This window comes from Diabrotica virgifera, chromosome 1, assembly GCF_917563875.1.
Source record: "Diabrotica virgifera virgifera chromosome 1, PGI_DIABVI_V3a".
Taxonomy (NCBI): Eukaryota; Metazoa; Arthropoda; class Insecta; order Coleoptera; family Chrysomelidae; genus Diabrotica; species Diabrotica virgifera.
The window spans coordinates 5112597-5139197 of record NC_065443.1 but is presented as its reverse complement, the minus strand read 5'-3'; the positions used below and the strand labels follow the sequence as shown (position 1 = coordinate 5139197).

General features: G+C 34.1%; 3 protein-coding genes across 3 annotated transcripts in view; all 3 read left to right on the top strand.

The window, feature by feature from the left end:
* The first annotated feature begins 3933 nt into the window (after nucleotides 1–3933).
* LOC114335172 (juvenile hormone esterase) overlaps nucleotides 3934–26601 on the top strand; it is a 67290-nt gene continuing 44622 nt past the window's right edge. The window contains exon 1 of the mRNA XM_028285357.2: nucleotides 3934–4457. Coding sequence (XP_028141158.2) covers nucleotides 4326–4457 — 132 coding nt within the window. The 5' untranslated portion in view covers nucleotides 3934–4325. The remainder of the gene's footprint in view (nucleotides 4458–26601) is intronic.
* LOC126886992 (uncharacterized) lies at nucleotides 8264–14632 on the top strand. Its single transcript, XM_050654251.1, has 2 exons — nucleotides 8264–8313; nucleotides 9185–14632. The coding sequence occupies exon 2, from the start codon at nucleotides 9518–9520 to the stop codon at nucleotides 13235–13237; it is 3720 nt and encodes a 1239-aa protein (XP_050510208.1). The 5' UTR covers nucleotides 8264–8313; nucleotides 9185–9517; the 3' UTR covers nucleotides 13238–14632.
* Nucleotides 18983–19762, top strand: LOC126886999 (uncharacterized). Its single transcript, XM_050654278.1, has one exon. It carries the CDS (start codon nucleotides 18983–18985, stop codon nucleotides 19760–19762), a length of 780 nt encoding a protein of 259 aa, XP_050510235.1.

Here is a 26601-nt window from a genome sequence, read left to right as displayed (position 1 = left end):
AATTTCGTTGAAATCATAATAATAGAAGTATGACTTCTTACGTGCGTACAAAGTACACACACATTCTTTTTTTTTGTATAGTTTGTTAAAGACAAGTTACATTTTCCTACTTTTCTTTATATGTCCTGGGAGCGTCACTGGTATGAATAGTGCGTATTGCCGGTGATAACATACGGAGCAGAGACCTCAACATTAACGGTAACGAGAGAGCCATGCTAGGAATCACAAGTAGAGACATAATTCCAAATAATACCATCAGATAAAGAACAAAAATCAAAGACATGTAGCTAAAAGTAAATGGAGATAGGCAGATCATGTGGTAAGAACACCGAACGACAGGTGGACTGGGAAATTATTGAAATAGCGACCGAGAGCGGACAAACGAAGCAGAGGTCCACCACCAACGCGCTGGAGTGACGATGTAAAGAGAACGCCGGGAAGCATATTTACAGATGCTTGCGTGTATAGACACCAGGGTGTTGAAATCAGTTAGGGTTTGGAAAAACAGTACGTTTACAGACGCTAGCGTGTGTTGACACTAGGGTGTTGAAATCAGTTAGGGTTCGGAAAAACAGTACAGTTACAAATACTAGCAGATTTGGACACCAGAGTGTTGAATCCAGCTAGCTTTTTTAGTAATTAATATACATGCATAAATGCTAACGGCTATTGACTTTGATTTTATATACCTACTGCTGTGGAAAAATATTTAAGTGATTTAGGTATTAGTAAATAATTAAACGTTGTTGGGATATAAACAATAATATATTAACACAAAAGAACAACATAAAAAATAATGTTGCTCTGAAGCTATTTGCTTGTGGAATTTTTATAATTAACTATTTAGATGGGAAATTTTGCCACAATTAAATTGAAAAAAATAATTTTATTAACGTTTCGATGCCCAAATCGGGTGTCGTTGTCAAAATAAAAAATACTACTATATTACAAAAAATGTTGTTGCTTAGTAAAAAATTCTACTAATAATTTTTTTAATCTGACTCATTTATATATTGGCAATTCATACATATATTATACATTTTAAAGTATTTTTTACTAAACAACAACATTTTTGTTTAATTTAGTAGTATGTATTTTGTATTTTGACAACGACACCCGATATGGACGTCGAAACGTTAATAAAATTATTTTTTTCAATTTAATTGTGGCTTTTCCCATCTAAATAGTTAATTATAAAAATGCCACAAGCACATAGCTTCAGAACAACATTATTTTTTATGTTGTTTTTTTTTGTGTTAATATAAAGAGAGAGTCTGTAATTTGGAATAAATTCAATATCTCAAATAATAATTATTGTTTTTTTGAAAAATGCTCAGACTCGTCGATTAGTATTTCAAATTGTCCTTTTTAACATACAATAATAATGTACACAGGGTGTCCCAATAATTTAGAGATATGACGTCATCGTTGATTTTCTTAAATAGCAACACTGTCATTTTGATAGCAATTTTGATAGTGTGTAAAGTTATACACAACTGCAAAATATCAAATTTTTATTCCCTACCATTTAAAAGATAATAGAAAATAACAAAGTTATGTCTGTAATTTGGAATAAATTCAATAATTAAAATACTAATTGTTTTTTTGAAAAATGTTCAGACCCATCGATTAGTATTTTAAATTGTCATTTTTGACATATAATAATAATGCATACAGGGTGTGCCAATTTAGAGATATGACGTCATCATTGATTTTCTTAAATGGCAATACTGTCATTTTGATAGCTATTTTGATAGGGTGTGTAAAGATATACACAACTGCCGAATTTCAAATTTTTATTCCCTACCGTTTACAACATAATAAAAAATAACAAAGTTATGAAAAACAAGTAATCAAATAATAATTGAATTTAATAATTATTTCAATTAAGCAAATACTCATAATGTTGCCCTCAATTATTGTCAAATTGTCAATGGGCAACGTTATGGGCATTTGCTTAATTGAAATAATTAAATTCAATTATTATTTGATTACTTATTGCTTTTCATAACTTTGTTATTTTTTATTATCTTGTTAATGGTAGGGAATGAAAATTTGAAATTTTTCAGTTGTGTATAACTTTATACACCCTATCAAAATAGCTATCAAAATGACAGTGTTGCTATTTAAGAAAATCAACGATGCCGTCATATCTCTCAATTGGGACACCCTGTATACATTATTATTGTATATTAAAAAGGACAATTTGAAATACTAATCGACGGGTCTGAGCATTTTTCAAAAAAACAATTAGTATTTTAATTATTGAATTTATTCCAAATTACAGACCTAACTTTGTTATTTTCTATTATCTTGTAAATGGTGGAGAATAAAAATTTGATATTTTGCAGTTGTGTATAACTTTACACACCCTATCAAAATAGCTATCAAAATGACAGTGTTGACATTTAAGAAAATCAACGATGACGTCATATCTCTACATTGGGACACCCTGTATACATTATTATTGTATGTCAAAAAGGACAATTTGAAATACTAATCGACGGGTCTGAGCATTTTTCAAAAAAACAATTAGTATTTGAGATATTGAATTTATTCCAAATTACACACTCTGTATTATTGTTTATATCCCAACAATGTTTAATTATTCATTGATACCTAAATCACTTAAATATTTTTCCACAACAGTAGGTAATAAAATCAAAATCAATAGCCGTTAGCAACTATGTATATATAAGCACTAAAAAAGCTAGCTGGTTTCAACACTCTGGTGTCCAAATCTGTTAGTATTTGTAAATGTACTGTTTTTCCAAACCCTAACTGATTTTAACACCCTAGTGTCAACACACGCTAGCGTCTGTAAACGTACTGTTTTTCCAAACCCTAACTGGTTTCAACACCGTGGTGTCATCACGCGCTAGCATCTGTAAATGTACCGTTTCTCCAAACCCTAACTGATTTCAACACCCTGGTGTCTACACACGCAAGCATCTGTAAATATGCCGCCGGCATCTGGATGATGGTAGCTCAAGAAAGGGAGAAAGGGAGCTAGCTCATGGAGAAACTTAGAAGAGGCCTATATTCAACAATGGATGATAACGGCTGGAAGATGAAGATGATGATGAATAGAATTTTAACTCATGCTTTCTCGAGGTTCTGAAACTAGTTTCCTGTGACATGTGTCTAATTTAAGTATTGTGTTAATGGAGAAAGATAAAGGCAGTTTTTGTTTTTATTTGATTCAGAGTTGGACCACCATCTCCATATAGCTATTTCAGCATCTATGCATCCTCAGTGAAGCTATCCAGTCACAACTGCAGAAACAAATATCAACAACCCTGCCTATTTAAGGGAAAATATCGCGATGCAATGATTCCACCTTTTGAGACGCAAAACAATACCTAGATACAAAGTTTACTACTTTTATACAATTAGAATAATTGAAATAAAAATAATAAACAATATTTTAAATCCAAGACTTTTCGTTAAGAAACTGCTTTCTGGCTGCATCCTGTATCTCCGGCTTTTACAATATATAAGCACAAGAGACGACGAACATAGAAGAAAGCAAATAAAGGACACTTTGGCCACGTATTTACCTTCTTTTCGTCTAGGAAAAGGACCGAAAGACAGTTTCAGGTACTCAAATCTGAGTAAAGATGAAAAAGATAAAGGCAGTTTTTGTTTTTATTTGATTCAGAGTTAGACCACCATCTCCATATCTATTTCAGCATCTATGCATCCTCAGTGAAGCTATTGTATTAATATTGTTCTGAAGCTATTTCTTTGTGGCATCTTTCTTTGAGGCATTATTCTTGCCGGAGTGCGATATATAAAATATATTAAATATCTAATAATAATATACATTCTATTATTATCTTATCTGGGTTACTATATTTACTATTAGATCAATATCTTATAACTGAGTGAACACATTTGACTAGACTATTATCATAACAAGCTTATTATGACATCGACGCGTTGTTGTTTGTTTTTTCATTCGGCGTCGAGCGTCGTCCTTGCGATTCAATTTTAGTTTGATGCTGCGCCTCGCGCTAGATGCACAACACAAACAGAAACACAGTCTCGCGTTCAATATTTACGTCTTCCGCAAAAAATCTAAAACGATATTAATTTTGAAAAATTTTTATCTATTTTTCACAAACTTTTCGCATTATCACCAGTCAAGTGCTTTCACCTTGTATATGGGTATCTATACTTATCAAGTATCATCAAATTAGCCAATTTAATCGTAATTTGATAATATATTGATAATACACTCCATATAAATAAATACATAGAAATTGCAGTTTATGCTGACTGTCGTATAGATAATTTTACCGGCGCGCGTGGATGTTAAGAAAATGGTAGCTACCGTAAAAGTGGAAGAAGGATTGGTCGAGGGTACGACAAGGACCAGTACTAACGGCATTCCTTTTCATTCGTTCACATGTATACCATACGGAAAAGCACCAAAGGGCAATTTACGCTTCAAGGTAAGTAAAAAAATATTAGACGAGCGGTTTACGCTCATAAACAGAGCAAAAACCGACTATTTCTTTTTTCATTTCGACCACATTAAACCTTTTTTATTCGATTCTATATATTTTTCAAAATTCAAATTTATTTTTTAGACAGAGCTGTACCGTCGCCCTCGTTAGCGAAATTATTCCGATTCGATTTTTTTGCTTTTGCACAAACTTACTCAAAAAGAGGTCCTTATAACAAATCCACATGGTGCCAGGCGGTGCAGTGGTCAATAAATTGTTTAAACAATTTTTTCTACAAACGTGTTAAAAATGCAATTTTTAGCACTCCATAGGATAGGAGCCTTGAAAATGTCAGTTTAAAGCACTGGGTGCTTTAAAAATTTTAAGGCACTGCAGTTAAAAGTGAAATGTCAAATTTTGAAAATAAACGTCAAAATATTTATATTTCATTTATTAACATTAATATTAATATAGTACAATTTGCGCCATTTGAAAAAGGATTTTTTAAATTTAATTTAAACTGTATTATTGCATTTTTACCACGTTTGTAGAAAAAATATTGTATGATATACGTGTTAAAAGTACATTTTTAAGGCACTCGTGTGAATTGCAGAATTCGCTTCGCTCATTCTGCAAACCTTCATATTATGCGTGCCTTCAAATTGTAATTTTAACACATATAAATAACTATTTTTTAAACAAATTCACAAAAATATTTTTTTTATTTCGAACAAATTTTTTTTAGATAATTTGGGTGATTCTGAGCAAAATAGGTCTCTTGTCATTTTTCTCTAAAATTGCGAAAAATGCGAAAATGGCCATTTTTAAGGCTTAGTAACTCATTAAGAATTATTATTATGAAAGTCAAAAAGTGACCAAATCAAAGATTAAAGCTCCTCCTTCAAGATCCTAAAGAAACTTTTGTCATTGTTTTATTACGAAGCTGTTATTTTTAATTAACAATAATTACCGCTATAGTCCAGGCTGTATCTTCGCCTCCGTTAGCGAAATTATTTCGATTAGATTTTTTTACACAAACTTACTCAAAAAGAGGTCCTTATAACAAATCCACAGGGTGCCAGGCGGTACCTTGGTCGAAAAATTGTTTAAACATTTTTTTTAAACAAACTCACAAAAAATAATTTTTTCACTTCGAACAATTTTTTTAGATAATTTGGGTCATTTTGAGCAAAAAAGGTCTCTTGTGATTTTTCTCTAAAATTGATTGTTGTCGAGTTAGAAGCGATTTAAAATTTGAAAAATGCGAAAATAGCCATTTTCAAGGCTTAATAACTCGATTAAAAATTATTATTATATAGCGCTAATTGTTAATAATTAAAAATAACAGCTTTGTAATAAAAAAAAGAATATGTGTGTACTTTGTACGCACGTAAGAAGTTATACTTCTATTATATGATTATATGATTATATGATTATAAACGAAATTAATATACTTTTTATTTATATTTTATTTAAATATTAAATTAATTTATACTTAATACTTCTCAAACATTTTTATTAAAACAGTGCCAAAAATTAAAATAATAAAAAAATAAAACACACACAAACACATTAAAAATGCCACAAATGATTTCTGAACATTAATTGTCGGAAAAATTTTTAACTAAATACGTATTTTCTGAAAATAAAATTATATAATAAATATACTTACAATCATAAAATGTATAAAAAAAAATAAAAAAATAAAAGTTTCTATTGGGATTCGAACCAACTTACCACGCGGCTGGTATTTGCGTTGTATTGGGATTCACCCGCATTAAAACTGCATCACAGAGGCAGCTTGTCAGTATGTGCGAAGATCGTCTAACTAAACAGATTAACCTTTTGACATTTTTAACTTATGTAAATCAAATTATTTTGATTTTGAATTGAATTGATTTAGAATTGAAAAAATACAACAAAACATAGGGTAAGAAGACAATATATTAGGTGAATATTGATATAAATTTTGATGGTAATCAAATTATGTAAAAAAAAGTATTACATACTACTTATGTATTTTGGTAGGTTCAAGGTAGGTATCGGAGCCCGTATAACGACTAATACATTTCGCAATCACTTGCGTCGTGCAAGTAGATGATCTAAACGGGTGTCACTACAGATATAGGGAATTATGTGTGTTAGAGAGAGAGGTATGTGATGTCACAGCTGATATAGGAAAGTATGTGTGTTAGAGAGAGAAACATGGTATCTCTGCTGCTATTGGTCCGATTTAAACGTACGACGGCTCGTTGGAATGGGCGGGAGATAACGAATACAAAAAAACATGGCGGCATAGTGTCAAAAGGGCGCTTTCCGATGTGACGACGTCCGATGGGGCGCGTTCCGATGTGACGGCGTTCTAGCGCTGATCGATCGGTGCGCGATACCAGATGTGCGATCGGTACCTTAATTTTTCGCGGAACGCGAAGCAGATGCGCGGTCGGTACCTTTGTCGCGGATCTCGTAGATACGAAGCGCGCGGTAATTTTGGAATTTAAATAAAACAACAACATAATGCAATTTTTTAAAAGAACTTAAAAGGAACACAGCGGCGCAGCGGTGCGCGATACCAGATGTGCGATCGGTACCTTAATTTTTCGCGGAACGCGAAGCAGATGCGCGGTCGGTACCTTAAGTTTTTCGCGGATCTCGTAGATACGAAGCGCGCGGCTGGTAATTTTGGAATTTAAATAAAAAAACATAATGCAATTTTTTTATTAAAAGAACTAAAAAGGAACACAGCACGTCAACGCGTCACGTAAAAACGTCACATCAAAACGTCACGTAGGCTTGTGAAATGTCACGTGAAAACGTCACGTCAAAGCACGTCACGTAAAACGTCACGTCAAAGCACGTGAAAACGTCACGTCAAAGCACGTCACGTAAAACGTCACGTCAAAGCACGTCACGTAAAACGTCACGTCAAAGCACGTAAAAACGTCACGTCAAAACGTCACGTGGGCTCGTGAAATGTCGCGTAGGCCTTATTGTCATGGGGAGCTCAGTCGCAAGAACTTATTGTCACAGCGCGACGTGAGGTAGTAACATCATGTCTTTGAATGAGTATAGACGTAAATTAGCAGAATTTAGAGAAAAACTGACACAGTTAAGAAGTCAGGTTTTATTTTATGAGGATAAAAATAAGGTTATAAAACAAATAGAGAACCTAACACTGGGAAGCAGCATAGACTGGACACCTAAGGAATTTAGCCAGCAGCTGCGACAAGAATATTCAAGTGCTGCGGATTACTTATTTAGGGAAACTCCAACAAGGCGAATTCATCCAATTACTATTAATGATGTTATCGACGCCGGCGCCAACAACGATGAACAAAGAAAGCATGAAAAGTGAAATAGATAATGTTTTTGCAATGACTTGTATAATATTAGCTTCAGTGTTTATTTTAATTATAAAGATTATATTTAAAATTGTTAAGAGAAAATTTGAATCATCATGTAATATAAGACTTGATCAATAAATAAGGCGTTTAAATAAAAAACCCATAACTCTAAAAAATATTTAGTTGAAAATAATGAAAATAAATGTTAGCAGATAATTTACATATCGCATAGGAAATAGCGGTTGAGGGTCTAATCGCATTACTATGCAATTTTCGTTATCATACCCACATTTTGTTATTGAGTTATATTTCTTATCATGTGCATAGAAAATGTTGGAATTTTTAAAACCAATGACAATGATAAAACTGAATATAATTTTGCACACGCACACTTTCTACAACACGTCATAGGGTGGGGCACGCAACCTTATAAATTTCAAAATCCACCTCAGGACGGTCTATTCCATAGTCTATTCCTTACTGTTAGTGTACTGTTGTGGTTCAACTAGTTTTGCAAGGTAAGTGTTCTCTTAATTATTTTTTGTTAAATATTTTTTATTTTTCTTGTTTGATTTTGAATAAAACTTAATGTTTTCTGCTCTGCTATTTATAAAATCTCTTCATTCCAGCTGAGATTTATTATTTCAACATTAAATAATTATCTAATTGTCGACATTTTGAATGACATTTATTTTTTATTTTCTCGTAATTATTCGTTGTTAAAATCTTTTCGGTTTTTCAAGTTTTTGGTTAGCTATTTATATATTATTTTAGCACCTGATTGTCTACAAGACCTCATGTCAGCATGACAATTATTTTTTATTTTCTCGTAATTATTATTTGTTAAATCTGTTCGGTTTTTTCAAGTTTTTGGTCAGCTATTTATAAAATTCCTTCATTTCAGATGAGATTTATTATTTTAGCACCTGATTGTCTACAAAAAAGACATGCTAGCATAACAATTATTTTTTTATTTTCTCGTAATTATTCGTTGTTAAATCTGTTCGGTTTTTTGGTCAGCTATTTATAAAATTCCTTTATTCCAGATGAGATTTATTATTTTAGCACCTGATTGTCTACAAGACCTCATGCCAGCATGACAATTATTCTTTTTTATTTTCTCGTAATTATTCTTTGTTAAATCTGTTCTGTTTTTCTTTGATTTTTTTAATTAATGTTTTCTACTCTGCTATTTATCCCTTTATTCCAGATGAGAGTTATTATTTCGACATCTGATTGTCTACAAACAAAAAAGACTTACTGTTAGCATGCTGAATGTCAATTATTCGTCATTCTTCGTAATTATTCTTTGTTAAATCTTTTCGGGTTTTGATTTTGAATACAACTCAATGTTTTTGCTTGGTTATTTATATCACTCCTTCATTTCAGATGGATTTATCAAAAATTAATGCCTCATCTGTCGTAGCGAGGAAACCCGTGAAGAAACTCCGAGAATTACCGATCGACATTCCAGTACCCATTACGGGAGCCAAAATTGTGAAGACAAAGTTTGGGCAAGCTGTTCTGTTAGATTTGGGGGAAGAGGTGGTGTTTCTACCGCCTAGAGTCACAGATACCTACAGCCCCGTCATTGAGGAGTTTTCGAGCGGGAAGTATTCGATAGTTTATCACGGCCTGGTGGACTGCGGCCAACAGTACCAGCCCATGACATCATTTAAAATTATCTAAGCGAAAATACTGAGAGAAAGAGAGGTAAGCAATATGGATATTGTTAAACAATGTAAAAATTTACTGTTATTCATCAAAAGAATCAGAAAGATAGTTTTTGATAAATTCACAGCTAAAGACAAAGAAATTTGGGTGAAACGCTTAACGAAACAAATCAAAACTTGTAATAAAGTAATAAAAAAACGCACTTTGCCTATAGGTACAATTAGAAAACTGCAAACGCATGTAGGACATTTTAAACATTTTAAACAGATTATTTTCAATAGACATGTCGGTATGGGGCTAGACAACAAACTAAAACATAGAGTTAAATGGGAAAATGTAGTTTCCGCGTTTAAAAGTCGAATTAAAACTGGAGTTATAGTTAATTTATGGCATAAGGACTTAGCACATTTCCTAAATGATTGTTATATTATTTTTAAAAATAAAATCAGAAAAATTTTAAAAGCAGATAAAGTTGTTAAAGTTAATGTTTGTTTTTGTGGAGAATTTATTAAAAAATCGGGGGAGGAGGAAATTGTAAATTTTAAATATTTTAATACAAAAAATGCTGTACTAGACGTATCTACCGATACAGAGCGGTGGTTTTTTGAGAATGTTAAAGATAAAATAAATCTTAAATTATCCGAGTTTCAGGAAAGGGACTCCGGTTTTGCATTAAATAGAATTGTATCTTTAGAAGTAAATATTAATCGATATGAAATTGGAAATGGTTCCTCGTATATTAAACTTCCTGAGAGTATTCAAAAAAAGCGTGCTTGTATTAATGTAAAAAATTCTGATCAAGCATGTTTTTATTGGGCAATAGTTAGTGCCCTCTATCCAGCTAAAGCACATAAAGAACTCCCATCCTCATACCCATGGTACAGTACAGTACTAAAAACAGAAGACCTAGAGGCACCAATGCCGTTACATCAAATTTCAAAATTTGAAAAATTAAATAATATATCAGTCAATGTATTTGCTTTAGAATTAATAGAAAATAATGAAAAGTCATTTTTCACAGTATATCCAGCTAGATTAACTAAAACAGTCGTTGCCAAACATGTAAATCTTCTTTTAATTCAGAATCACTATTTTCCTAAATTAAACGATTATGAAGCACCTCCAGTGGATAATGATAATTCAGAAATTAAGTACCACTACTGCCACATTACGGATATGTCTAAATTAGTTGCTGGTCAATTAAATAAAAGAAAGGCCAAATTATTTCTTTGCAATAGATGCTTAAATTATTTTTCAACTGAAGGGAAATTGTCGGAACATGAAAAAATGTGTGCAGATATGAATAATTGTAAAATGTCTTTTCCTAAATATGATGCTGTTAGTTTTAAAAATTATACTTATAAACAAACAACGCCATTTGTCATATATGCAGATTTTGAGTGCATGTTAGAAAAAGTTACAGACCTCCAAACATCCTGTTGTACTAAAAAATATCAAAAACATATTCCGTATAGTGCTGGATACTATGTAAAATGTAGCTATGATGAAAAGTTGTCTTTTTTTAAGAGTTATAGAGGCATTGACTGCATGGAGTGGTTTGCTAATGAATTACCAAATTTAGCTCAAAGTATTCATTCGAAAATTAAGAAAATTATACCAATGCAGGAAAACCCGAGTACCAGTAAAGCCACAAGGTGTCACATATGCGAAAAATGTTTTTCTCCTACAGATATCATTGTTAAAGACCACGACCATTTTACGGGGGAGTTCAGAAATTTCGCCCACCAAGCCTGTAATTTAAATTTCAAAAAATTGTTTGTCGTCCCAGTTATTTTTCACAATATGAGTGGCTACGACAGTCATTTTATAATTTCAGAGTTAAGCAAAAAAGGAGATATTAGTCTACTTCCAGTCAATAAAGAAAAATACATTTCATTTACACTTAACGATGCTGTTACTAATATAAAATTTCGATTTATTGATTCATTAAGATTTTTAGGAGCCTCTTTAGATGAATTGGTCTCAACATTAAATAAAAATGACTTTAAAATTTGCAAGCGAGAATTTAGCAGGTTAAGTGACGATGAATTTAAATTAATAACTAAAAAAGGGGTATTTTGCTATGATTTTATTGATTCTTGGGAAAAATTAAACATTACCGATTTACCTCCAATAGAGGCATTTTATAATAAGCTAAACGATACGAATCTTACAGATGAGAAGTATGCTCATGCTAAAATAGTTTGGGATACCTTTAACATTGAAAATTTAGGTCAATATTCAGATTTGTACTTAAAAACCGATATTGTGCTTTTAGCAGATGTTTTTGAAACTTTCCGCAAAAAATGTTTTATAACTTATGGGTTAGATCCAGCCTGGTACTACACAATGCCCGGTTATTCTTGGGATTGTATGTTGAAATACGTGGGGTGTAACCTCGAGTTATTGCGTGACGTTGACATGATACTATTTATGGAGAAAGCAATTCGTGGAGGAATTTCAGTATGTAGCGGTAGAATGTCGGAGGCCAATAATAAGTACATGTCTAATTATGACCCCGCACAGCCCTCAAAATACTTAATGTATTTTGATGTCAATAATTTATATGGGTGGGCTATGGGAGAACCCTTACCCTACGGAGGGTTCGAATGGATGGATGCCAAAGACATTGATGTTATGTCTGTACCTGATGACTCTCCCGTAGGGTACATGTTACAAGTTGACTTGGACTATCCTCGCCAATTACATGATCTGCACTCAGATTTTCCATTCGCTGCCGAACACCGCAAAGCTTTGGGTTCAAATCATACTAAACTAATGACAACACTTTATAATAAAAAAGAATATATCGTTCATTATAGAAATTTAAAACAAATGCTGGCTAATGGGTTAGTTTTAAAAAAGATTCATAAAATTTTGAAATTTAAGCAGTCTGCGTGGCTGCGACCCTACATAGAATTAAATACTCGACTTAGAGCTGCAGCTACGAACGATTTTGGAAGAAATTTATACAAATTGGCCAATAATAGTGTATTTGGAAAGACTATGGAGAATATAAGGAAACATAGAATAGTAAAACTAGTCAGATCATGGAATGGGCGATATGGTGCTAAAAATTTAATTTCTAGTGCCAGGTTTCATAGCAGAAAGATATTTAATGAAAATTTAGTAGCTATAGAACTGATTAAATCAGATCTAGTTTTTAATAAACCCTTATACATTGGCATGACTGTTTTAGATATATCAAAATTATGTATGTACCAATTTCATTACGACTATATGCTTCCAAAATTGGGCGCAGATAAATGTAATTTAATGTATATGGATACCGATAGCTTTATTTATGAACTGTACTGTCATGATGCATATGAGGAAGTAATAAAACAAGATCTATCAAAATTTGATACATCCGATTACGCTGTAGATAATATCTATAATATTCCTCGCGTAAATAAAAAAGTTTTAGGAGTAATGAAAGATGAAAATAAAGGAGAAATTATGACAAAATTTGTGGGATTACGATCAAAAATGTATACTTTTAAAGTTCAATCTGGTCGAATCACTAAAAAAGCAAAAGGGACTAAATATAATATAGTAAAAAATGTTATAAAATTCGATGATTATGTAAACTGTTTAAATGATTTTAAGGAACAAACTGCTACTCAACACTCCATTCGGTCATATAGCCATAACGTCTATAGTATAGAACAAACAAAAATTGCGCTAAGTCCTTATGACGATAAAAGATATTTAATTCCAAATAGTTTTAGAACCCTACCATTGGGACATTACAGTATTTTAGAATAGATTTTTTTTTGTAGATGAATGTTCCATCATTGACCGACCTGTCTATCAAAAAAATCTGTGAAACAACAGTATCAGCATCATATTTCATCGAGCAGTCCCCCTTGCCGTGGACATTAACAAAAATAATATTAAAAAAATTTCCTTTATATAAATGGGAAACGATGATAAGCAGTGCTAAAAATGATCCTATTCCTTCATATAAAGGAATAGAATTTATTGCTTGCTCTAAACACATACCGTCACATTTAAGAAATGTCGTATTAGGAAAGTCAGATTGGGGGAGTATATTTGAAGATGAACACTCCAGTTATTGTGTATGGGCTAATGGATATTATCTTAAGCAGCATCGCCTAAACGTATGTAAATCATGTTTTTTTGCATTCAAAAATGCTCATGAGACCTTAAATAAATTTTTACTGGTGCGTTACGACCATACTCACGAAGTTTATGATGCTGATGATATCGTTGAATGCGTATATCAGCAACCATATTATTGGTGCAATAGTTGCTTTACTCAAGTTTTATTCGATTTAAAAGATTACGAGTCTTGCGTTAATGCATTACATGAAATGCCTAGAAATAACAGGTTTGATGATTCTGAACCAGAAGTCTGAAGTAGGCAGTAATATTGATTCTTTTTTAAGGAACAAACTGCTACTCAACACTCCATTCGGTCATATAGCCATAACGTCTATAGTATAGAACAAACAAAAATTGCGCTAAGTCCTTATGACGATAAAAGATATTTAATTCCAAATAGTTTTAGAACCCTACCATTGGGACATTACAGTATTTTAGAATAGATTTTTATTGCAGAAGAACGTTGAAATGTCTCACAGATGTGTTACACCAGACCTATGGACTCCCGCTAATCTGCAACAAATAGCAGCCAATAAAATTTATTGGGATGTAGTTGATGCTAATACAAAGACATTTACGCTTCCAAGTGGAGAGCAACATCCTCTCCCTCAAGATGTGATTGGTATTGAACGATGGTACAGCAAGCAAGGATGTACCGCGAATTTTAAGATTCCCAAGCAAATACGATTCAGTTTAAACGTAAATTGTATAAGAGAATTAAAACTACAAATTGTGAAGAACTGTGAAAAAGTGATGTCATGCGGGTGTCGAAGATGCGGGGCTCCCTATGGATTCCCCCCAATTTACAAAAAATAGCGAATACAATCCTAAGTAAATTGTCTAAGAGAATTAAAACTACAAATTGCAAATATTTAAAAATTGATTTTTGAGACGAATTATGTTCATAAGCTACTATCTCTCTTTTGTACTAAACGCATAACAATATCCACTTGCTATCTCTCTCTTTCTTGTATATATATTGTAAAATAGTGTGTAATATATATATTATGGTAAAATAAAAACTCTAAATTGGTATTTTTTTTTTATTTATTCAAATCATTAATTACCCTAATTTTATAAAAATAAATGAACTCCCTAAGAGCATTGTTTGTCATATCATCTGACATTATAGAACAAAAAGCATACAATATTTGCAAGGGGTTTAAACTATCTGCAGCATTTTTACAAAAATCTAAAACATTATAATAATATTCACAAAAGTTCAAATTTTCTAACAACTGCATACGAGGCGATAGCACACTAGTGTTAAGTTCAACAATTTGCTTCACTTCTTCTTCATCCATATAGTACTCCACACCATGCTTCTTAACAATAATGAATTTACAATCATCGTAAACTATCGGGGTAACAGTGCAGTATTCTTCGCATGGAAAAGTTGGGTGCATGAGGTCATCAGTTGATTGGAAAAAATCAATTAGTTGTTGTGTAATGATTGAAATAAAGGAATACCATTCGTATGCGCTGAGTGATATTCTGGTTGGTTTATATTGCTGAGATAAAATCACTGCAGGCGAAAATGATCTTGCAGGGCTTATACCACATTGTACTTCATAGCCCGATAACGTGTATTTTGTTGCAAGCAGGTAGAAAACTTCTGATTTGGCGGCAGCCTCATAATTTTCCAAAGCTCTATCTAATTCTTGATTATAGTCTTCGTTGCTAGGCATATCGATGCTAAATTCACAACCACCTGAGGAATACCCACTATCTTGAGAGCCACCTGAAGAATACCCACTATCTTGAGAGCTCATGTTCACTTGTACTGACATTGATACTGAAGCATGAGTTCTTTTATATTCCCCTACTCCTTGTGGTAAAAACAACCTCTTTGCAAAAAATGTATTGCTACGCGGTGGATTAAAAGATAGATCCTCCTAAACTACGTCATTAACGTTAATCCAGCTGTTATGTTTGCTGTCCATACCGAGCCATTTCACATACATCTTATTGCCTTTTCGTCTAAGTACTTTTTCAACCAAGTAAATGTCAGGGTTTAATGTTTTCTGTAATTCTTCTTCGTAAAACCCCCCGCTAATCGGTATACCTTGCATGTCTTCAAGCAAATACGTTATAGGATTTGTTATCTTAACTTTTACAATTTTAAATAATTCCGTCGTCCAATTGGGCGTGTAGGCCTTTTCAAATAAATGTTTTGTCTTTGAGACACGCACAATGTCACCAATTTTATATTTTCTTGGACCAGCAATTTTTAAATGACTATAACTCTTGTTTAAAATAGCTTTTTCGTTGGATTTGTTGACCTGAGATGGTGTGTATCCCGTTTTACTGTGCCTTGTATTGTTGTATTCCTCGGTAAGTACAGGTAGAGCTTCTAACCATTTGTATGATCCATGTAAACTGAAATACTTGTACAACTTTGCTTTTAACGTTCTAATGACTCTTTCACAAATGGCGGCTTTTTTAATCGTGTAGGTGCTGTAATGATTAATTTCGTGTTTTTTCATTAAATTTTGAAATTTTCTGTTATAAAATTCTGTTCCCTGATCGGATTGGAGGTTCTTCGGAAGTCGTCGAGTATGGGCGAGAATATCCGAAAATGCTTGAGTAATTTCCTCGCCAGTCTTGGTCTTTAGAGGGCGTGTCCAAACATATTTTGAAAAACAATCAATTACGACTAGTATTAGTTTAAAATTTTTATTTTGGTGTGCGTAAGGACGCATTTCGGCCAAATCCATTTGCCACAAGTCATCGATTCCTTTGATTATTGTTCGTCGACGAGGATAGATTTTTCGTGCTGGTTTATGCAATTCGTTCACCACCTGTTCCTTTTCTGTAGACATTTTCTTATTAACGACCAGCATCTACATCTACAACATGTGTGCGCAATAGATCAATATTACGTACTATATCCTGTAATGTTTGCTCCACTTGTTTTAACCTCTGTTCCATCTTCATATCGTGCATCGTATGGTTTGCAAGTGTTTCTGCAGCTTCTTTTATGCTTTTATCCGCATCCTTTTTTAGTGTATTCACATCATCTTTGATTATTTTTTTCAATTTTTGCTCGAGAAGTGGAACTGTGGTTTTATGAAGCTCTTCTCTTACTTGATTTAGTTCGATCGCTAAATGTGGAACTGTGGTTTTATGAATTTCTTTTTGTACTTCGTTTAGTCCGACGGCTAAATCCTGTATATCATTAGTTTTTTGTTGCAACAACTTATTTATATTGTTCTCCGTATCCTTTTTTAGTGTATTCATAGCATCTGCGATTATTTTTTGTAGCTTTTGCTCGAGCAGTGGAACTTCTTTTCTTACTTCGTTTAGTCCGATTGTTAAATCTTTTATATTAATGGATTTTTGATCTAATATCGCATCATGGGCTTTAATTATTGGAAAGTATACGCTACGCATCTCATTTATTAGATTATCAACGTATTTTTTCGTTGCAGCATCACTATATTCTGATGGGTCCTTAACATTACAAATTTTCACATTTTCGGCATTAATGTTTCCGGCAGGAGTATGTGGAAATGTAACTCGTACTGCCTTTTGGGTGATACTGTTACGAGAGTGATGACCGAATTTGTCGACACTCATAATGGAAATGATGCCATCATTCTCAGTTACTCTATTATATTGGCTTCTTTTAGTTCATTGATGATAGCCACGATTTCGTTGTCGTGAGATGTGTTGCCGGCGTCTTTCGAAGCCACCAAGAGTTTAAGACGATCAACTAACTCATTGACGTCATCCCAATAAATATACTCTAAGGGTGCAGCGTTGTATGTTAAACGAGAGTCATCCAACCCCGTTCCTTTGACCGTAGATGAAGATGCTGACCGAGCTGTTTTCGTTCTGTGGTCGAGTTCTTTTTGTGATCGAGTTGCATGCTTTTTCATTGTTGCATCAGATGGTTTGAATAGAGGTTTAATAATAGAATGATATTTTTCTCCGCTGGAACCTTTAAGGCGTCCTAAGGTATCCAGATGAATCTCTGTGTTAATCAGCAGTGTTTTATACTTTTGTAAATCCTCATCATTATACTGTTCTGGGTTTGGGTTGGCATAAAATAAAAGGTGATATAGGCCTGGCGTACCACTTAACCTACGTTCTTCAAAATCCCGTTCTCGAATTATTACTATGTCTCCATTGTCTTTGTCAAAGTTTATTCGACGTTTTCCCAATATCCAGCCACTAATACTATCGTAAAATGGACCATAGTTTTTATCGATTTTATCGTCTTTTATCAAATATTCTTTTATGTACTTGTGACTTATTGGAGGATAGTGGTCGATATATTCGTCTGTGGCGTCCATCGGAATCTCGTTAGAACCGGAGATTGGCTCTTGAATGTTTTCATCAGATGCCTCGGGTGCATCAAGAAATACATCCTCATCCTCCTCCTTTTTCACCTCTTCTTTTTTAACATGTCCAAACTTGTTAGTGATAGTATGATGTAACGTTTTTGATGATTGAGCAATATCCTTGAGAGGCTTCGAGATTGGTTTAAAAAGTTTATTTAGTGACTCATCTTGATCTGTTCTACCTAACTTCAATGCCAAATATTTTTTGCGAATTGATCTAGCCAATTCGGTAACTTTCTTCTTGCGAAGGGCAATGGCGACCGTATCATCTGGCATTTTGCTGGCGACTAAACAAACACCTTACAATTTTATATATTTATCAAATCCTTTGCGATATCGTCCATTGTTGAGAGCAAAATCTTTCATAATTACCACAGTACCATACCTATCTCTCCAACATTCTGAACACATTTTTTTAAATTCATCAAATGACATGTCTGGCGATACGTGTTCATCAAATATATGTTTCAAATTTATCTCGTCTTGCTTGAACAGCACAATCATGTTACAATTGTCTCTTATTAGCTGCTTAGGTATTTTTGAATATGTTTGGCATAAGTAAGCCGCATCGATATCTTTATGTCTGCACATGGAATAATACTCACGAATCTTGTGTTGGCCATCACATGCGACATCGTCAAATAAAAACACAGAGTTTGGTTGAGCTTTGTTGGGATCAATAATTTCTTCATTGTCTTTAAATGGAAAATACCCTACACCTTTGACTTGCGCTAATGCATCTCGCAATAGTTGGTATTTCGGTTGAAAGAGGGATTTTGAATAAACATAGACATTTTTAAACTTGACGCCATTTGGACTAAATAAAAGTGATAGCATGGCGTTAGTTTTTCCACATCCACTTGGACCACAAATAATGGCTCTGAATGAGTTTGGTAATAATTTTCCATGTTTACTGTTGGTTGCTTTCTGTACAATATCTAGATTATCAATTGGTAACGTCTGCTCTTGTTGAATGACTCTCATCGTGTGTTAAACATAGTAAAAATATGAACAATATATTACCAATGTCACCAAATGCATGACCATCAGTCCAATGTTGGTGTTCAAAGGGGAAGGTCTTTTGAACTCTCTAATTAATAAACTTCCAGTTGAGCTTCATATTCCTGGTTATCAGTATTGTGGACCTGGAACAAAACTAAAAAAACGTCTTGCACGCGGAGATCCGGGAATTAATCCTTTAGACGCAGCTTGTAAACAACACGATATCGCTTATTCGCATCATACATCTCTCGAAGAACGTCACAAGGCCGATAAAGAATTGGAAGATAGGGCTTGGGAGCGATTCAAGTCTAAGGACGCTAGCTTTGGCGAAAAAAGTGCTGCTTTACTTGTAACCGGTGGAATGAAAACGAAAAGAAAGTTGGGAATGGGATGTCCTCGTCGTCGTGGAAGAAAGGGACGTTATTCTTTCAATCGGGATGTGGTACCTAAAATTGCAAAGTCCATGAAGAGAGGAGCATCGTTAAGAGATACTGCTTTGACAGCTGTACGAATAGCAAAATCGGTAATTAAAAAACTTGGTGGACGAAAAACAGTTGATCTTCCACGAGTGTTGCCACTAAAATCTGGAGGTTTCCTACCCCTCATACCCCTATTTGCAGGTCTTTCTGCATTGGGGGCTTTAGCCGGTGGTGCAGCAGGGGTGGCGAAGACTGTGGTTGACGCAAAGAACGCCCAAAAGAAATTGGAAGAGGATATGCGCCATAATAAGGCGATGGAACACATCGGCTCAGGTCTGTACTTGCGTAAGAAACCAAGAGGCGGATTCGGTTTGTATCTGAAAAAAAACTTCCAATAAAGCTACCCAATCGTCCGCTGTACGACTTAGAGATTGCGCATTACGCGAAAACACTTAAAATCCCACATTTTCGAGGTGTTTTCATGAATGACACTCTGCCTAGACACGGTCCTCGAAAACGTGAATGCGCAATAGTTAATCTAGATGCATCATCACACAGCGGAACACATTGGGTAGCATATAGAAAGATAAACAACGACGTAGAGTATTTCGATTCATTTGGTAATTTGAAGCCGACCAAAGAACTTGTTAAATATCTAGGTACACATACAAAAATTTTCTATAATAACCATCAGTATCAAACCTACAATCAAATCATTTGTGGACATTTATGCCTAAAGTTTTTATATAATGGAGCATATTAAAGGCATGGAACTGCTTCTGGACCATATGTTTCACAAAAAACGTTTTGAAGGATTCAGTGAAGAAGAACTAAAATTAATACCGCTAGATTATATTATACGAACTGTAGAACCTATAGAATTGTTATATATATGGCATAAATTGCCTGGGGAATATCGACAAGAATTTAACCTGCAGATACTACTTCCCTGCTTCGTGCATTACAACAGACCTGATTGGAGGACTCATTGTGATGGCCCACCCGGTTCTCAAGCATCTTGTCATTTATGTAAACTTGCTTTAGAACAAATAAAAAAAATGTGAATAAATTTGTTTTTTTACTGTATATAAACCTATTAATCTCTTGACCTGAATCAGTCATCATGTCGCAGTTGTTGAGAGTAAACAGCACGAATAACATATTCTCGTTTCAACCTCCCACACCGATCGTATTAGATCCGAAAAAAGATTACGAAATAGCTCTTCGATTTTTCCATTCTTACAACAGTATACCAAACATCGAAAATTGCAAGTTTTATTACTACGATGTCAATAACCGAGTGCAACATTTTGATTTCCCCGATGGATGTTATGAAATTATCGATATTGAGGAATACATACAAAAGAAATTGGGGGCTGCCAATACATCTAAACCTGACATGATATTTAGTCTAAAACCTAACCACAATACGTTGCAGTGCGAAATCTTCAGTCAATTTAAAATTTCATTTCAACCAAATGACAGTCTTGGTACAATATTAGGGTTTTCTCCCGTAATACTAAATCCTAGACAGACACATTCTTCAGATCTACCTGTTAGGATTATTAAAGTATCTAGCATACGCTTTGAATGCAACATTAGTACCGGAGCCTTTGACGGTAACAGACCTGCTCACACGCTCTACGAATTTGTCATACAATCAAATCCTGGGTACGCAATTGACGAAACCCCTCACAATTTGTTGTATTTACCTGTTGTGCCACAGCGTGAAATTACCAATATCACTGTGTTGGCTGTCGATCAAGAAGGACGACCTGTGAACTTTAGAGGAGAAGAGAGCACATTGGTGCTGGAACTTAGATCAAAAAGCAGATGGGATTAGTAATAGAACAATCTACCCAGAGAACGCCATTAGTTGTGCAACCATCTCAGCAGCAATATCTTAAACAATCTGCCTACAGAACACCATTAGTTGTGCAACCATCTAAGCAGCAACATCTTACGTCCGCAAACAAATTGTTTTTACAAACGTTGGGTTTTAAACTGAAAAAATGACTACAATGTATGGAAAGAGAGCGCGTTCAAACAACATCACAATGCCTCCAATATTTGATATTTATCGTAAGCCAATATTTGATGAATCGATTCGAAAGGCTGAATACCGAACTTATGCACCATTCATCAAATCATTCAACTGCAATGATATTGTCGAATTTAGCATTAATCAAGTTGACTCGTTTTTTGCAATGAGCGAAACCTTGTTATGCATTAAAGGATCACTCGAAATAACTGGAAATGGTGGCGTCAAACTAGCAAATAATGTGGGTGCCTTCCTTTTCGATTCGTGTACGTACAGCGAAAGCGCAAGGGAGATGGAAACAGTGCGGGATCCTGGCATCGTAAGTGCTGTACGTGCCATGACATGTTATACGCAAGAAGATTCTAATTATATGGTTATGGCTGGATGGAATTACCCTAAGGATCCAATTCTAAACGCTGCAGATCATTCATTCAGCATACAGATGCCTCTTAAGCATGTTTTCAACATTTTTAATGATTATCCATTGATTACGTGTGGTCGTCAAACAATAAGACTAGTTCGAGCTCGAAATGATAACGATTGCATAGTTATTACAGAAAAACAAAACGCTGACAAAACTACAACTGTTACAACCGCTAAGATTAACATTACCAATATTGAGCTTAGAGTGAAGCACATATTCCCCAATGATGATATTAAATTGGAACTCATGAAATCTATTCAACAAGATCAACCTATAGTTATTCCGTTTAGAAAGTGGGAATTACATGAATTACCTGCTATTACGAGAGGTGCCAGGCGTGAAGTTTGGGCTGTTAAAACTAGCACATCAGTTGAAAGACCTCGTTATGTTATTGTTTTCTTTCAAACCAACAAACGCGACAAGATTACAGCTGATCCTACTTTATTTGACAATGTCAACATCCAAAGTATTAGATTATCGTTAAATGGAGAATACTGGCCAAACGAGAGAATGCAATTGGATTTTAGCAAAACCGATTACAATGAAGCCTATTTTAACTATACCGAATTTTATCCTAGCTACATACATTCCCAACAAAAACGACCTCTACTCGATTTCTCAGCTTTTAAGAATCGTGCATTGTTCGTTATCGATTGTTCGAAACAAGAAGAAAGCATGAAAGCATCCACCGTTGACGTAAAACTCGATATTGAAGCGAATAACGGTTTTCCCGACAATACCAAGGCCTATTGTATTATTATTCACGACTGTGTAATGGAGTACTTCCCTCTCACCGAAATTGTAAAAAGTCTAAATTAGATGCATGAGGTGTCAGTAGTACACGAGCAATCATCATGAGAATAGCATTCGTAGATATTCAGGGATTCGTTGTGGATGGGTGGTTTGTTCCTAAAGAACTTTCCATTGAAATAGGTTATAAACGAAGTCATTACATCTTTTTGCCTCCGAAACCATTCAATGCGCTAAGTAATGTGGATAAGAAGACCGCATCATACGTGGAGAAGAATCTGCTAGGCATCCGGTACTCTGATGGAGAAGTTGAACTATCTGAAATAAATAAGATACTGCAAACCGAGTTGTTATATACAGCTGACTGTATCTACGTTCGAGGGAAACAAAAAGCAGAATATTTGGATAAGAAACGCCACGTTTTTGGAATTTTTCCTCATATTATTGATGTTTGCAAGTTCGATGGTACGCCTCGTGCTGCTGGAAATCTTGGTTTTACTGCAAACCCCCCATGTCATGCCGCTGGATTATTTTCATGTGCAGAAACAAATGTGAATCGCCTGCGTGACTGGTTTGTCAATAAAATAATGCCAATGTAATTTTTCTGTGTACAAAATAAATATTTTTTAAAGTTATGGGTTTTTTATTTAAACGCCTTATTTATTAATCAAGTCTTATATTACATGATGATTCAACCATGACAATAAGGCCTACGCGACATTTCACGAGCCCACGTGACGTTTTGACGTGACGTTTTTACGTGCTTTGACGTGACGTTTTACGTGACGTGCTTTGACGTGACGTTTTACGTGACGTGCTTTGACGTGACGTTTTCACGTGCTTTGATGTGACGTTTTACGTGACGTGCTTTGACGTGACGTTTTCACGTGACATTTCACAAGCCTACGTGACGTTTTGATGTGACGTTTTTACGTGACGCGTTGACGTGCTGTGTTCCTTTTTAGTTCTTTTAATAAAAAATTGCATTATGTTTTTTTATTTTATTTAAATTCCAAAATTACCAGCCGCGCGCTTCGTATCTACGAGATCCGCGAAAAACTTAAGGTACCGACCGCGCATCTGCTTCGCGTTCCGCGAAAAATTAAGGTACCGATCGCACATCTGGTATCGCGCACCGCTGCGCCGCTGTGTTCCTTTTAAGTTCTTTTAAAAAATTGCATTATGTTGTTGTTTTATTTAAATTCCAAAATTACCGCGCGCTTCGTATCTACGAGATCCGCGACAAAGGTACCGACCGCGCATCTGCTTCGCGTTCCGCGAAAAATTAAGGTACCGATCGCACATCTGGTATCGCGCACCGATCGATCAGCGCTAGAACGCCGTCACATCGGAACGCGCCCCATCGGACGTCGTCACATCGGAAAGCGCCCTTTTGACACTATGCCGCCATGTTTTTTTGTATTCGTTATCTCCCGCCCATTCCAACGAGCCGTCGTACGTTTAAATCGGACCAATAGCAGCAGAGATACCATGTTTCTCTCTCTAACACACATACTTTCCTATATCAGCTGTGACATCACATACCTCTCTCTCTAACACACAGAATTCCCTATATCTGTAGTGACACCCGTTTAGATCATCTACTACTCGTGCAAAGCGGCTATGTTCAAATATCATAACAAAATTTGATCAACTATTTATAAAACACTTACCAGTGAAAGATTCTTTAGCTTTGAATAAGCGAGATCTGCGGCACTCATACTAGGCACAGTTTGATGAGCTTTCACATTGGCATGCAACAATCATCTCTTCTATGTAAATAAGTTCAAAAAATATAATATGAAAACTATTTAAAAAGGCAGTATAACCATTAACTAACTTTTTGTTTGTTGTTTCTCTTCCTACAAATTTTAAAACGCAACAAGCATACATTATAACCAAACACAGTCCCACAGCTGTGCCACAGCTGCCATATTGGATAATTTTTGTCATGTCATTTGAACATCCAATCAGAACAAAGTTATAATGCGCATGCGCCCGGTCGCTAGGTTTTCCCATATAAAATTTCACCGTCATTACGCCCGTAAAGAAGTATAACTTCAATAATGACAAAAATTTCTTCAGCATTTTGAAGGAGGAGTTTTAAACTTTGATTTGGTCATTAAAAATGGCTATTTTCACATTTTTCAAATTTTAAATCGCGTATAATTCGACAACAATCAATTTTAGGGATAAATCACACGAGACCTTTTTTACTCAGAATGACCCATATAATGTAAAAAAAAATTGTACGAAGTGAAAAAATTGATTTTTTGAATTTGTTTAAAAAAATTGTTTAAACAATTTTCCGACTGCGGCACCTCCCGGCACCCTGTGGATTTGTTATAAGGACCTCCTTTTGAGTAAGTTTGTGCAAAAAAACGAATCGGAATAATTTACCAAACGGGGACGACGATACAGCTTGGACTATAGCGATAATTGTTAATAATTAAAAATAACAGCTTTGTAATAAAACAATGACAAAAATTTCTTCAGAATCTTGAAGGAAGAGTTTTAATCTTTAATATTGTCACCTTTTGACTTTCATTGTAATAATTCTTAATCGAGATATTAACCCGTAAAAATGGCCATTTTCGCATTTTTTTTTAATTTTAAACCGCGTATAACTCGACAACAATCAATTTTAGAGAAAAATGGCACAGACTTTTTTGCTCAGAATGACCCAAATTATCTAAAAAAAATTGATCGAAATGAAAAAATTATTTTTGTGAATTTGTTTAAAAAAATTGTTTAAACAATTTTTCGACCACGGCACATCCTGGCACCCTGTAGATTTGTTATAAGGACCTCTTTTTGAGTAAGTTTGTGCAAAAAAATCAAATCGGAATAATTTCGCTAACGTGGGCAACAGTATAGCCCCATCTACTTAAAAATGTTTCCAAGTGGGCCGGAAATTTTTATTAACAAAGAGCTCAGGTAAATAAAAAAAAACAATTTTCCGAATAACTTTGAATAAAATGTTTTTAGGCGTATCTCTTAAAAATAAACATTTTTCTTTGTGGTGAATTTTCGAAAAATGCTTCCTTTTCGAAGTATTTGCAATTTTTTGTTGAAAAATGCATTAATTAGTGATTTTTGAATTTTTTTTTTCTAAATAATTGCTAAGTGAATTTCAATACTACAAAAACCTTTATAATCTCTAAACCTTCTAGTACAAGTAGAAAAATTTTGACAGGGACAAATGGTTTTTAATTCGCTCAAAACATGGACATGAAGAATTCGAATATTTCTTCGGGCAGTTTACCGCGGTTGTGTACAGCGATTGCGACGATACAGTCGCGCGGTGCGTAAATCTTGGTTTAAATTTAAAACTGTGTTTTTAGCAAATTACAACCACTTATCATTTTCAAAATATTCTCATGTGTATCTACTTTAAGGTTTAAAGATTAAGTATAAAGCTTTTTGTGGAATTGCAATTCATTTGATAGTTTTTTGGAAAAAAAATCCAAAAATCACTATCACATTGCGAATTACTCCGCTAATTGAGCCATTTCGGAATTTATTTCCAAAATAGCCAATTCTCGAAAAAACGGATTTGTTTCTTTTAAACGAATATATTTATTTTACCCCTCACTATATATGATTTACCATTTTAAACTACAGAAAATAAGCTTTCTTTTTTATTTTTTATTAATGCATGTTACCGGCCAAACCCGATTTCAGAATAAACGAGTACGGCATAGTCTAAACATTATAGTATACCTACAAAGCATAAATAAATAGATATTTAAACTGAATAAAATAATCTGTAATACAAACAACCATACTATAAAATATAATCAGTATTTTTTTTATAAAAGCAATAGTTAATTATAAAAATTATTATTTATTTTTTATTTTTCCATCGAGTGCTTTGCTGTCACTTAGAATTGCGAAGTATCATTGCCTTATTGCACTTTCATAATCTGTTTGTGGAACACTTTTTGTTGCAGCTGCATTTGGTTTTTTTTCAGATCAGAATTCGACATTTGCCACCAAACTTTTTGAGAGGAAGCAGATAT